Below are 14217 nucleotides of genomic sequence, written 5' to 3' on the forward strand. Positions count from 1 at the left end.
TTGGGGACCTCATTTGGGTAAGCAGGAGGTGCTGCCTGCGGGCTGGGGGGGGGGGGGGGCTCAGGGCCACGGGGACACCGTCCCGGGGGACTCTTTGCCGAGGGCGGGGGGAGCTGCCGCGCGGCGGAAGGATCACGGGGCGCGGCGGTTCTGCGACCGCGCAGGGTCGCCGGAAGCGCGCGGGGGACGCCGGGAGCTGTAGTCCAATGCCGCGAAGGCTGCTGGGAGCTGTAGTCCCGCGCCGTCCCGGTAAGCCCCGCGGGCCCGGCAGACATGGCGGCGGAGCGGCGGCGCTGAACGCGGGGCTGCGGCGGTGAGCGGAAACCGGTGGGAGCGAGCGGGGGGCACTGCAGGGAGCGAGAGAGGGGCCCAGGGACTGCAGAGCCCCGGTGCCGCGGCACCGGGCAGAGCCCCGGTACTGGGTACCAGCGGCAGGGCCTGGAGCGCCGTTGCGCCGTGTCCCCCGGGCCTCACGGAGCCTTTCCGGGGTCCCTCAGGGCTCCCCGCGCCCACTCCCCGGGGCTCCCTGTGCCTTCTCAGGGTCCCCCCTTCCCTCTACGTTCTCTCCTCGGGGCCTTCCAGCCCTTCCCGTTCCTTGTTGGGGTCCCTCTGTGCCCTCTCGGGGGTCCCCCAGGTCCTCCCCTCCCTTCTGAGGGTCCCTTTGAGCTCATCCCGCGTTTTCCTCTCCCTTCTGAGGGTCCCTTTTCTCTCTCTCCCACCTGAGGGTCCCTTTGCGCCTTCCCAGGATCCCCTTTCCCTCCTGAGGGTTCCTTTGCGCTCTCCCGCGTTCCCTTCTCCCTCCCAAGGGTTCCTTTTCTCCCATCCCGGGTTCCCCACTCCCTCCTGAGAGTCCCTTTGCGCTCTCCCCGTGTCCTCCCCTCCCTCCTGAGGGTTCCTTTGCGTTCTCCCGGGGTCCCCTCTCCCTCCTGAGGGTCTCTTTTCCCTCATCCCGGGTTCCCCCTTCTCTCTTGAGGGTCCCTTTTCTCTCTCCCCGGGTCCCCCTCTCCCTCCTCAGGGTCCCTTTTTGTTCACCCTGGGTTCCCCCTCTCCCTCCTGAGGGTTCCTTTTCCCTCACCTCTGGTTCACCCCTCCCTCCTGAGGTTCCCTTTGAGCTCATCCCGCGTTCCCCTCTCCCTCCCGAGGGTCCCTTTTCTCTCATCCCGCGTTCTCTTCTCCCTCCTGAGGCTCCCTATTTGCTCATCCCGGGTCCCCCCCCTCCCTGCTGAGGGTCCCTTTGCGTCCTCCCAGGGTCCCCTCTCCCTTCTGAGGGTCTTTTTTCCCTCATCCCGGGTTCCCCCTTCCCTCCTGAGGGTCCCTTTTTGCTCTCCCCGGGTCCCCCCCTCCCTCCTGAGGGTCCCTTTTCGCTCATCCCGGTGTCCCCCAGCTCTCCCTGCTTCTTTTCGGCATCTCTCTGTTCCTTCCCCGGGTCCTTTGACATCTCCCCATTCCCTCCTGGCGGTCTCTTCGACCTCCCCACTCCTTCTTGGGGTCCCTCTCTTCCATCACAACCCCTCTCTCTCCCTCCTGGGTCTCTCCCCTGCACCCCAGTTTCCCTCCCGGTCCCCCCCTGACCCTCCCGGTGTCCACCTCCCCACAGATGGCCGGAGAAGTGGCGGACAAGAAGGATCGGGACGCATCCCCGGTGAAGGAGGAGAGGAAACGTTCCCGCTCCCCGGAACGGGACCGGGAGCGGGACCGGGAGCGCAAGGGCTCCCCCCCGGCCAAGGAGCGGAAGCGGCACCGATCCCGGGAGCGCCGGAGGAGCCGCTCCCGATCCCGGTCCCGCTCCAAGTCCACAGAGAGGTGAGGCAGCTCCGGGGCTCCCCGGGGTTTGGGAAGAGCTTTGATGGATTCGTCAGTGGGAAATAAAAAGTTATGAGGGGAGGAGAAGTGTTGTGAAGGTTTTGTATTGATAATTAATAAATCTATATTATTATATTAATAAATGCAATTGTATAAATTATAAGATTATTATATTAATAAATATATTACTGTTAATATATTTTTCTTTATTCCCTTTTAAAAGGGTATAAAAAATTGTTAACAGTATTTATTTATTATAAAGAAAAATGTATTAACAGTATTTATTTATTTTAAAGAGGGTATAAAGGGGCTCCCTTTTAAAGTTTTGAGCCTGCTCTGCCTTCCTCCTCACCCTGCCTCACAGCAGGATTGAATACACTGGGGATTGGGCAGCACTGAGCCCACCACAGTCATTGCTTCATTGGCCAGGAAATATCAAAATAGCCAAATCTTAAATTTATCCCTGTGGTTTGGGGAGAGCTTTGATGGCTTTGTCAGTGGGAAAGAAAAGGTTGTGGGAGGAGAAGAAGTATTGTAAAGATTTTGTTATGATTCTTGTTACTCTTTATTTTAGTTACGGTTAATATATTTTTCTTTATACTCTTTTAAAAGGGTATAAAGAAAAATTTATTAACAGTGTTTATTTATTTTAAAGAGGGTATAAAGAAAAATTTATTAACAGTGTTTATTTATTTTAAAGAGGGTGTAAAGAAAAATTTATTAACAATATTTATTTATTTATTTTAAAGAGGCTCCCTTTTAAAGTTTTGAGCCTGCTCTGCCTTTTTCATCACCCTGCCTCACAGCAGGAATTGAGTGCACTGGGGTTTGGGCAGCACTGAGCCCACCACAGTCACTGCTGCATTGGCCAGGAAATATCAAAACTATCCAAATCTCAAGCTGACAAACCAAAACCACTGCAGAGGGTGGGTGAGGGCTGTGGGGCCGTGCTGGGACCCCCCTGTGGGGCTGTGACCCCCCTGTCCCACAGGGATCGGCGGCACAAGGAGCGGGACCGGGAGCGCAGCAAGAAGGAGCGGGACAGGGACAAGGATGGGCACCGGAGGGACAAGGACCGTAAGCGGTCCAGGTGGGTCCTGTCACTTTTTTGTGGGGTTCCTGCTCTCCCCTGAATCCCCTGGAGGTTGGGGATCCACCAGGGCTGTGCTTGGTGTCTTATTCCTGGTGCGGTTTTCTTTGGAAGTTTGTCCCCGGGCAGGGGGAAAGACTCCAAGTCTCGGAAGGATCGGGAGGCACGGAAAGCAGAGGAAGAGGAGGAAAATGCCCTGAAGAAGGAGAAGGTGAGGAGGGGGTGGATGGGGCTTGGATGGGAGGGGCTCCAGTTCCCTGGGGAGTGGCTCCAGGGGATTCAGATACCCAGGAGTGGCTCCAGGGGATGCAGGTCCCTGGGGAGTGATTCCAAGGAATTCAGGTCCCCAGTAGTGATTCTAAGGGATCCAGGTCCCCAGGAATGGCTCCAAGGGGATCCAGGTCCCCAGGAGTGGCTCCAAGGGGATCCAGGTCCCCAGGAGTGGCTCCAAGGGGATCCAGGTCCCCAGGAGTGGTTCCAGGGGGATCCAGGCCCTTGGGGAGTGGCTCCAGGGGATTCAGGTCCCTGGGAAGTGGCTCCAGTGGATCCAGGCCCTTGGGGAGTGGCTCCAGGGGATTCAGGTCCCTGGGAAGTGGTTCCAGAGGATTCAGGTCCCTGGGGAGTGGTTCCAGAGGGTTCAGGTCCCTGGGGAGTGGTTCCAGAGGGTTCAGGTCCCTGGGGAGTGGTTCCAGAGGATTCAGGTCCCTGGGAAGTGGTTCCAGGGGATTCAGGTCCCCAGATGTGATGCTGACATCTGACCTCACTTGCAGGCACAGCCGCTGTCCTTGGAGGAGCTCCTGGCAAAGAAAAAGGCAGAAGAGGAGGCAGAAGCCAAGGTGGGAGAAGGAACAGGAGCCTTTTCCCTCTGCTGGGGGTGTGGATGTTTGTGGGGACCCCAGGAGGGAACAGGGAGGGCCGAGAAACTTGGGGATGCAGAGGGACCCCAGGAGGGATCATGGGATGGAGCAGGGAGGGCACATGGGGGGCTGTGGAGACAGGGGAGGCCTGGTGGACCCCCAGGAGGGAGCAGAAAGACCTTGGGAGGGAACAGGGAAAGGTGAGGGGCACAGAAGGGCCCTAGGACGGAAAGGAGGTTTGGGGGACACAGGGAAAGCCCTGGCAGGGAGTGGAGACATCTGAGGGATCCTGAGAGGGACAGGAGGGAAATGGGAGACCTGGGGGGGGCTCAGGAGGGAGCAGAGAAGGCTGAGGGGACCCCAAGCAGCACAGGGGGTGTCAGGCAGGCCCAGTGTGATGTTTCCTCTCTGCCATCCCAGCCCAAGTTCCTGTCCAAGGCGGAGCGGGAGGCCGAGGCCCTGCGGCGGCGGCAGCAGGAGGTGGAGGAGCGACAGCGGCTGCTGGAGGAGGAGAGGAAGAAGAGGAAACAATTCCAGGAGATGGGCAGGAAGATGCTGGGTAAGGACTCATCCCTGTAGCCCCCTAGCCAGCCCTGGGGGTGGGTGCTGGCTCTGAGCCCCTTCCCCTGCTCCCCAGAAGACCCCCAGGAGCGCGAGCGCCGGGAGCGCCGCGAGCGCATGGAGCGGGAGACCAACGGCACCGAGGATGAGGAGGGCAGGCAGAAGATCCGGGAGGAGAAGGACAAAAGCAAAGAGCTCCACGCCATCAAGGTGGGGCTGGGGACTGGTCCAGGGGGGGCTGGGGGGAAGATGGGGGGGTCCCACTGAGCCTGGGGTCCTGCAGGAGCGGTACCTGGGGGGGGTGAAGAAGCGGCGGCGCACGCGGCACCTCAACGACCGCAAGTTCGTGTTCGAGTGGGACGCATCAGAGGACACCTCCATCGACTACAACCCCCTGTGAGTGCTGGGGTGCCCCTAGGGCTGGGAGCGTCCCTGCAGGGTGCAGGGCCTGCTCCTGATGCTCATACCCTGCTCCAGGTACAAGGAGAGGCACCAGGTGCAGCTGCTGGGCCGTGGCTTCATCGCCGGCATCGACCTGAAGCAGCAGAAACGGGAGCAGTCGCGGTTCTACGGGGACCTGATGGAGAAGAGGAGGACACTGGAGGAGAAGGAGCAGGAGGAGTGAGGTTTTGGGGAAGCTGGGAGGATGCTGAGGGTTGTGTGTGTGGGGTCATGGCTGGCTTAGCTTGGTTGGGATGTGGAGCTGGGCTGCAGCAGATCCTGCAGGAAATTGGCAGAAGTGTCCTAGAGGCACAGGGTGAGCCTTATCCACTTTCTCCTTCCCCTTCCTCACTCCCTTTTGTTATTCCTTTCCTTGCCCTGCCCTCATTCCCTTCCTTTGTCTGCCTGTCCTCATCCCCGTTTCTCCCATCCCTTTTCCTTCTCCCATTTCCCCATTCCCTTTTCCTTTATTCTCCTTTCCCCATCCCACTTTCCCCTTCCCCATTCCCCTTTCCCTCTCCCTTTTCCCTCATTGTCCTTTCCCTATCCCCTTTTCCCCATCCCGCTTTCTCTGTCCCTCTCCCCTTTTCCCTCATCCCCCTTTCCCCTCTCCCCCTCTCCCTTTCCCCCTCCCTTTCCTCCTCTCCCTTCCCCCTCTCCCTTTCCCTTTCCCCCATTTCCTTTTCCCTTTCCCCATTCCCTTTTCCCTCTCCCTTTCCCCTATTCCCTTTTCCCTTGTCCCCTTCCCCCATTCCCTTTTCCCTTTCCCTCTCCCTTTTCCCCATCCCTCTTTCCCTGTCCCTCTCCCCTTTTCCCCTCATCCCCCTTCCCCCCTCTCCCCTTTCCCCCTCTCCCTTCCCCTTCTCCCTCTCCCTTTCCCTTTCCCCCATTTCCCTTTCCTCATTCCCTTTTCCCTCTCCCTTTCCCCTATTCCTTTTTCCCTCATCCCCTTTCCCCCATTCCCTTTTCCCCTTCCCTCTCCCTTTTCCCTATCCCTCTTTCCCTGTCTCTCTCCCCTTTCCTCCATTCCATTTTCCCCATTTCCTCTTCCCTTTCCTCATTCCCTTTTCCCTCTCCCTTTCCCCTATTCCCTTTTCCCTCATCCCCCTTTTCCTATCCCCTTTTCCCCTTCCTTCTCCCTTTTCCCCATCCCTCTTTCCCTGTCCCTCTCCCTTTCCCCATTCCCTTTTCCCTCTCCCTTTCCCCCTTTCCCTCTCCCCTTTTCCCCATCCCTATCCCCTTTTCCCCATCCCTTCCCTCCCCAGGGCGCGGCTGCGGAAGCTGCGGAAGAAGGAGGCCAAGCAGCGCTGGGATGACCGGCACTGGTCCCAGAAGAAGCTGGACGAGATGACAGACAGGGACTGGCGCATCTTCCGTGAGGATTACAGCATCACCACCAAGGGGGGCAAGATCCCAAATCCCATCCGCTCCTGGAAGGACTCCTCCCTGCCCCCCCACATCCTGGAGGTCATTGACAAGTGTGGATACAAGGTGGGCACGGAGAGGGGGGAGCTGGGGAGGGGGGAAAAGGGGTGGTCAGGGATTCAGAGAGGGGGAACAGGGGAAGTTCTGCTCCCAACCTGCTCCCCCCGGCAGGAGCCGACCCCGATCCAGCGCCAGGCCATCCCCATCGGGCTGCAGAACCGCGACATCATCGGCGTGGCCGAGACCGGCAGCGGCAAAACGGCGGCGTTCCTGATCCCGCTGCTCGTGTGGATCACCACCCTGCCCAAAATCGACCGGTGGGCACAGGGACGCTGCCTGTGGGATGGGGGGAGTGGCAGGGGGACGCTGCCTGTGGGATGGGGGGAGTGGCAGAGGGACACTGCCTGTGGGACAGGGGAGTGGCAGAGGGACGCTGCCTGTGGGATGGGGGGAGTGGCAGAGGGACACCGCAGAGGGGTTGGGACTGTGCAGGTGACAGGATGGGGTGACAGGGTTGACACTGTCAGGGGATTGAGGCAGGGTTACAGAGTGACATGGTGGAGTGGCAGGGTGACACTGCCCGTGGGACAGGGGGAGTGGCAGGGTGAGGCTGCACAGGGGTCAGGACAGGGTGGCACTGTGGATGTGACAGGATGGGGTGACATGATGACGCTGCAGAGGGGTTGAGATATGGTGGCACTGTGGAGGTGGCAGGGTGACACTGTCAGGGGATTGAGGCAAGGTTCCAGAGTGACAGGATAGTGTGACAGGGTGACACTGCAGAGGGGTCAGGACAGAGTGGCACTGTGCAGGTGACAAATGGGGTGACAGGGTGACATTGTCAGGGGATTGAGGCAAAGTTACAGAGTGACAGGATGGGGTGACAGGGTGACACTGTCAGGGGATTGAGGCAAGGTTACAGAGTGACAGGATGGTGTGACAGGGTGACACTACAGATGGGTCAGGACAAAGGGGCACTGTGCAGGTGACAAATGGGGTGACAGGGTGACACTGTCAGGGGATTGAGGCAGGGTTCCAGAGTGACAGGATGGTGTGACAGGGTGACACTGTCAGGGGATTGAGGCAGGGTTACAGGGTGACAGGATGGTGTGACAGGGTGACACTGTCAGGGGATTGAGGCAGGGTTCCAGAGTGACATGCTGGAGGGGATGGGGTGACACTGGAGGGCACACATGTGGCACTGTGAGTGACACACCCATCTCCTGCCATGCTGCAGCATCGAGGAGTCAGACCAGGGGCCCTACGCCATCATCCTGGCCCCCACCCGTGAGCTGGCCCAGCAGATTGAGGAGGAAACCATCAAATTTGGGAAACCCCTGGGCATCCGCACCGTGGCCGTGATCGGCGGCATCTCCCGCGAGGACCAGGGCTTCCGGCTGCGCATGGGCTGCGAGGTGAGGGTCTCTGGTGTTGAGATAACCCCCAGGTGTTGGAAAATCTCTTTTTCCCAGCCCTGAGACTGAAGAAGAAGCCAGGGTTCCTTGGCTCTCCTTCTCAAGGTTGTTTATTTTTTGTTATCTTTAATGTTCTTTCTCTGACCTGCTGAGATCTGTCCAGCACATTGGTTCATGGTTGTCTTGGTTTGGAAAGACAGGTGTGTGTTAAGGAAGGCAGGAGCCTCCCCTGAAATGGAGAATGTGAAACTCCCCACCCCTCCAAATTGCTATAAATTTGAAATTTAGGGGCTCTCAGGCAAAAAAATATAGGAGCAGGAAATAACAGTTCTTTAATAGGGAAGAAAATAAAAGGATAAAATAAACAATGCAGTGCACTAGAACAACAGTGCCAGAGTCAGAACCCAACCTGACACCCTGTGGGTCAGGGTGTTGGTGTCAGTCCCATTGGAATTGTGGCTCAGCCCTCCTGCAGTGTCAGGGGTGGTTCTGCTGGAGCAGGGATCCTGTAGGAAAGGGTGGAATCTTCCTCTGAGGATCCAGTGGAAGAGGCAGCTGCTCCTCTGGGAATCCAGTGGAGAAGCTGTGCTGGTGTTCCAGAATCTCAGATTGTATCCAGGTAGGAATGTTTGAAATCTCAGATTGTATCCAGGTAGGAATGTTTGAAATCTCAGATTCTATCCAGGTAGGAATGTTTGAAATCTCAGATTATATCTGAGTAGGAATGTTTGAAATCTCAGATTGTATCCAGGTAGGAATGTTTGAAATATCAGATTAGATCCAGGTTGGAATGTTTGAAATCTCAGATTCTATCTGGGTAGGAATGTTTGAAATCTCAGATTCTATCTGGGTATGAATGTTTGAAATCTCAGATTATATCCAGGTAGGAATGTTTGAAATCTCAGATTCTATCCAGGTAGGAATGTTTGAAATCTCAGATTGTATCCAGGTAGGAATGTTTGAAATCTCAGATTGTATCCAGGTAGGAATGCTTGGCTCCTCCCTCTGGGCTCTCATCTCCCAATGGGATGCTGCAGTCCTTATCAGCCATGGAGGGACATTCCATAGCTGTTATCAGCTGATGTCCCCTCCTGAGAGAGGAGTGATTGTGGAAGAGATAAGGAAAACTGCAAAACTGCCCAGTTGACAAAGGACAGCTGCCATACAGGTGATAAGAGAATACATCTTGCCTTGCAATCTGGAACAATGGCACACTGACCACCTTAGGCTGGAGTTATCTTTTTATACTAAAAACTACATTACATTATTTACAATCATTTTCCAATACCCATCACCTGTGTTAGACAGTTTGTCTCTACTCTAAACCAATCCCAAAGTGCCACCATCACAGCAGAAGATGGAGGCCAAGAAGAAGAAGAAGGAGAGACTGGACACATCCAGATTCCTCCATCTTGCCTCTTGAACCCCCATTCTAAAAACCCCAAAATTCTACATTTTCACCCTGTGATAAATTCACAATCATTCTATTCAAACTCTTGTGGTTTGTAACTCCTCCCACGAAGTTGATAATTGTTTCCATGGGTGCTTGTCTGCCTTTATGATGGGATGATTAATGGAGCTAAAATGACAGGAAAATAATCCTAATCCCATCTCCCACTCCCAGTTTACTTTTCAAAATTGTTAAAAAAAAATAAAAAATTGTTACAAACAAATTTTTAACCCATGGAAAACACGGAGTCCAAGACACACAGAGGTGTCTTTGTGGGATCATTCCTCCTTCATTGAGGGATGTTCCTGCTCCATGGGATCAGTTCCTGCCCCACTGGGGTTGTCAAACACACAGAGGTGTCTTTGTGGGATCATTCTTGCTTCACTGAGGGATGTTCCTGCTCCATGGGATCACGTTCCTGCCCCACTGGGGTTCTCAAAGACACACAGAGGTGTCTGACTCTGAGCCAAGGTCTTCTGAGACCTTCAAGACCTTCTCTGAAGGTCTCTGCTTCTAGGGCAGCCTGAGGAATTTCCTGACAAGTGGGGGGGATCTTGGGGGGTCTCGGGGGGGTCAGCTCAGCCTTGGGCTGCTCCCACCAACCCCCCTGTCCCCCCAGATTGTCATTGCCACCCCGGGCCGGCTCATTGACGTGCTGGAGAACCGGTACCTGGTGCTGAGCCGCTGCACCTACGTGGTGCTGGACGAGGCCGACCGCATGATCGACATGGGCTTCGAGCCTGACGTGCAGAAGATCCTGGAGCACATGCCTGTCACCAACCAGAAACCTGACACTGATGAAGCTGAGGACCCCGAGAAGATGTTGGCCAACTTTGAGTCCGGGAAGCACAAGTACAGACAGGTGGGTGTGGGTAAGGGGTGCCCAGGACGGTTCCTGTGGGGTGGGGAGGGAGAATTTGGGTTTTTGGGGAAGGGGTTGAGAGGATGGGAGTCACGGTTCTGCTCTGTGGTGGAGGAATGTTCCTGCCTCACAGTGGAGCTTCCTGCCCTATGAGGGGTCATTCCTGCCCCACAAGGGGACATTTTTGCCCTGTGGGGGCATTTCTGCTCCTTGGCGGATATTCCTGCCCCTCAGGGATCATTCCTGCCCCTCTGGGATCATTCCTGCCCCTCTGGGATCATTCCTGCCCCACTGGGGTCATTCCTGCTCCATGGGGAACATTCCTGCCCCACTGGGATCATTCCTGCCCTGCTGGGTGATGTTCCTGCTCCTCTGGGATCATTCCTGCCCCTCTGGGTGATGTTCCTGCCCCACTGGGTGATGTTCCTGCCCCACTGGGTCATTCCTGCTCCATGGGGAACATTCCTGCCCCACTGGGATCATTCCTGCCCCTCTGGGTTGTTCCTGCCCCACTGGGATCATTCCTGCCCTACTGGGTGATGTTCCTGCCCCACTGGGATCATTCCTGCCCCACTGGATGATGTTCCTGCCCCACTGGATGATGTTCCTGCCCCTCTGGGTCATTCCTGCCCCTCTGGGTCATTCCTGCCCCTCTGGGTGATGTTCCTGCCCCACTGGGATCATTCCTGCCCCACTGGGTGATGTTCCTGCCCCACTGGGATCATTCCTGCCCTACTGGGTGATGTTCCTGCCCCTCTGGGATCATTCCTGCCCCTCTGGGATCATTCCTGCCCCACTGGGATCATTCCTGCCCCTCTGGGTCATTCCTGCCCCACTGGGATCATTCCTGCCCCTCTGGGTCATTCCTGCCCCTCTGGATGATGTTCCTGCCCCTCTGGGGTCATTCCTTCCTCTCTGGGGGGACACTGCCAGCTGACAGGACGTGGCTGTCCCCTTGCCTTGCAGACTGTCATGTTCACAGCCACCATGCCCCCCGCCGTGGAGCGCCTGGCCCGCAGTTACCTGCGGCGCCCGGCCGTGGTTTACATCGGCTCCGCGGGCAAACCCCACGAGAGGGTGGAGCAGAAGGTGTTCCTCATGTCCGAGTCCGAGAAGAGGTGAGGAGCACGGATTTGGGGCTGGCCTTGGACCTTCAGCAGCTCTTTGCTCAGCTGTCTCCTCCTCCTCCTCCTCCTCCTCTTTCTGCTCTTACAACAGGAAGAAGCTGTTGGCCATCCTGGAGCAGGGCTTCGACCCGCCCATCATCATCTTCGTCAACCAGAAGAAGGGCTGCGATGTGCTGGCCAAGTCCCTGGAGAAGATGGGGGTGAGGCTGGGCTGGGAGGGGGTTGTGACCGTGTTCAGAGGGGTCTGAGGATGAGGGAGGAGATGAGGATCTGACTCCGTGTTTCAGAAGGCTTGATTTATTATTTTATGATGTATATTATATTAAAACTATACTAAAAGAACAGAGGAAAGGATTTCATCAGAAGGCTGGCTAAGAATAGAAAAAGAAGGAATGATAACAAAGGGTTGTGGCTCGGACAGAAAGTCCAAAACAGCTGGCCTGTGATTGGCCATTCATTAGAAACAACCACATGAGACCAATCATGGATCCAGCTGTTGCATTCCACAGCAGCAGATAATTATTATTTACATTTCATTTCTGAGGCCTCTCAGCTCCTCAGGAGGAAAAATCCTAAGGAAAGGATTTTTCATAAAAGATGGCTGTGACAGGGGGTCACCCTGAGCCCTGTCCCCCTCGTCCCCACATGGGGATGTGTGGAATTTTTTGTCACTTGGGGTCACCAAATGTGGTGGTGTTCAGAGGGGTCCCAGGATGAGGGAAGAGAAGAGAATCTTGACTCCATGTTTCAGAAGGCTGATTTATTATTTTATGATAATAAAGATTTTATAGAAAAAATAGATTAAAAACTAGATTTTATATTGTATATAAATACATATAATTCATTTATATATATAAATATATATTTATATCTATAGATATAAAAATATATACATTTATATATATAATATATATAGATTTATATATTTATATATAGATCTATATAATAGATTTTATATAAAATAGATTTTATATAAAATAGATTTTATATAAAATAGATTTTATATTTAATATTAAATAGATTGTATATTTTATATTAAACTAAAGGTTTTTTTATTTTATATTAAAAGAGAATGATATATTAAAACTACACTAAAAGAATAGAAGAAAGGATTTCATCAGAAGGCTTGAAAGGAATAGAAAATAATGATAATAAAATCTTGTGACTGACCAGAGTCCAAGACAGCTGGACTGTGATTGGCCATTAATGAAAAACAACCACATGAGACCAATCACAGATGCACCTGTTGCATTCCACAGCAGCAGATAATTATTGGTTTTCTTTTCCTCTGAGGCCTCTCAGCTTCTCAGGAGAAAAAAATCCTAATGAAAAGGATTTCCCATAAAATATATCTGTGACAGAGATGTGCCCCCATTGACCCCCCTGTTCCCACAGTACAATGCCTGCACCCTGCACGGTGGCAAGGGCCAGGAGCAGAGAGAATTCGCCCTCTCCAACCTCAAGGCTGGAGCCAAGGACATCCTGGTGGCCACGGACGTGGCCGGACGTGGCATCGACATCCACGACGTCTCCATGGTGGTCAACTACGACATGGCCAAGAACATCGAGGGTGAGGCTTGGGGGGCATCAGGGGGGCACTGGGGGGGCTGTGTGCCCATGCTGGGGGGGTTCATCCCGGTGTTCCCTGCACTGGAGGGGCTTTGGGAGGTTGCTCAGCCCTGGTGCTGCCACACTGAAGAGGCTGTGATGTTGCCCAGCTTTGGTACTGGGTGTGCAGGGGGTGCCTGGCCCTGGTACCCCCTGCCCTCACCAAGGGGGGAGCAGAGGTGCCCAGCCCTGGTGCTGAGGGTGTGGAGGGTGCCCAGCCCTGGTGCTGAGGGTGTGGGGATGCCCAGCCTCAGTGTGGGGGTGCCCAGCCCCAATGCTGAGGTTATGGGGGGTGCCCAGCCCCAATGCTGAGGTTATGGGGGGTGCCCAGCCCCAATGCTGAGGTTATGGGGGTGCCCAACCCCAGTACTGAGGGTGTGGGGGGATGCCCAGCCTCAGTGCTGTGGGTGTGGGGGATGCCCACACCTGTTGTTGAGGGTGTGAAGGGTGCCCAGCCCTGGTGCTGACGGAATGGGGGATGCCCAGCCCTGGTGCTGAGGGAATGGGGGATGCCCAGCCCCGGTGTGGGGGTGCCCAGCCCTGGTGCTGCCTCTGTCAAGGGGCTGGGGGGGATTCCTGGCATTGGTTCTTGGGGGTAGGGGGGTGCCCAGCCCTGGTGCTGCCACGCTGAGGGGTCTGTGGAGTGCCCAGCCCTGGTGCTGGGAGGGCAGGGGGTGTCTGGGCCTGGTACTGGGGGCACTGTAGGTGCCCAGCCTGGGTACTGGTGGTGTGGGGGGTACTTGGCCCTGGTGCTGGTGCTGTGTGGGGTGCCCAGCCCCAGTGCTGCCACACCCAGGGGTCTGTGGGGTGCCCAGCTCTGCCTCTGGAGTGCAGGGGATGCTGCAGGGAGTGCCCAGCCCTGGCACTGCCCACACTGAACCCTTCATTTCCCCCCCTCCCAGATTACATCCACCGCATTGGGCGCACGGGCCGAGCAGGGAAGAGCGGCGTGGCCATCACCTTCCTCACCAAGGAGGACTCCACGGTGTTCTACGACCTCAAACAGGCCATCCTGGAGAGCCCCGTGTCCTCGTGCCCCCCCGAGCTGGCAAACCACCCCGATGCCCAGCACAAGCCGGGCACCATCCTCACCAAGAAGCGGCGGGAGGAGACGATCTTCGCCTGAGGCCCCCCCTTTGTCACCCGTCTGGGGACAGCAGGACCAGCAAGGCTGCCAGGACTGCTCTGGCTGCTCTTTTTTCCCAGCTCCTTGTGCAACCCCAGGACTGCCCACAAGCAGAGATTGGGGCTGGGATTATCCCAAAATATCCCCCCTGTTCTCCCATTCCCTTCCCAGTTTCCCCATGGAGCGGAGGAGCTGCTGGAGGCTGTTTGGGGGCCGGTCCCTCCCTGCTGCCAGGGTGGGGCTGGGTTTTTTGGGGTTTTTTTTTTTGGCTGTCCTGGGGACTGTCTGCACCTCATCCTTTGGGTTTTTGGGGTTTATTTTTTGTAGCTGAAGCTCCAGGCTGCAGGAATAAACCGGCAGCGGCGTTACCGGTGTCACCTCCTCGTCCTCTCCCTTCCCCGGGTGCCATTGCCCAGCCCCTGGGTGCCACCTCCCATGGGGACAAAAGCCAG

The 14217-nt window shown here is 55.8% G+C and overlaps 1 protein-coding gene across 2 annotated transcripts; it reads left to right on the forward strand.

Moving 5' to 3' along the window:
• Window positions 1-233: 233 nt before the first annotated feature.
• On the forward strand, window positions 234-14133 carry DDX23 (DEAD-box helicase 23). 2 transcript variants are annotated; one of them, XM_036399832.2, is made up of 17 exons: window positions 234-313; window positions 1598-1803; window positions 2795-2893; window positions 3008-3104; window positions 3664-3729; window positions 4171-4309; window positions 4388-4521; window positions 4595-4707; window positions 4789-4932; window positions 6018-6243; window positions 6349-6494; window positions 7415-7592; window positions 9662-9904; window positions 10871-11022; window positions 11123-11231; window positions 12427-12601; window positions 13542-14133. In XM_036399832.2, the coding sequence occupies exons 2-17, from the start codon at window positions 1598-1600 to the stop codon at window positions 13763-13765; spliced, it is 2451 nt and encodes an 816-aa protein (XP_036255725.1). In that variant the 5' UTR covers window positions 234-313; the 3' UTR covers window positions 13766-14133. The 2 variants fall into 2 exon arrangements, with proteins under 2 accessions (XP_036255725.1, XP_036255726.1); XM_036399833.2 differs by having other exon boundaries at window positions 4391-4521.
• The last annotated feature ends 84 nt before the right edge of the window (window positions 14134-14217 follow it).

This window comes from Molothrus ater, chromosome 30, assembly GCF_012460135.2.
Source record: "Molothrus ater isolate BHLD 08-10-18 breed brown headed cowbird chromosome 30, BPBGC_Mater_1.1, whole genome shotgun sequence".
Lineage (NCBI taxonomy): Eukaryota > Metazoa > Chordata > Aves > Passeriformes > Icteridae > Molothrus > Molothrus ater.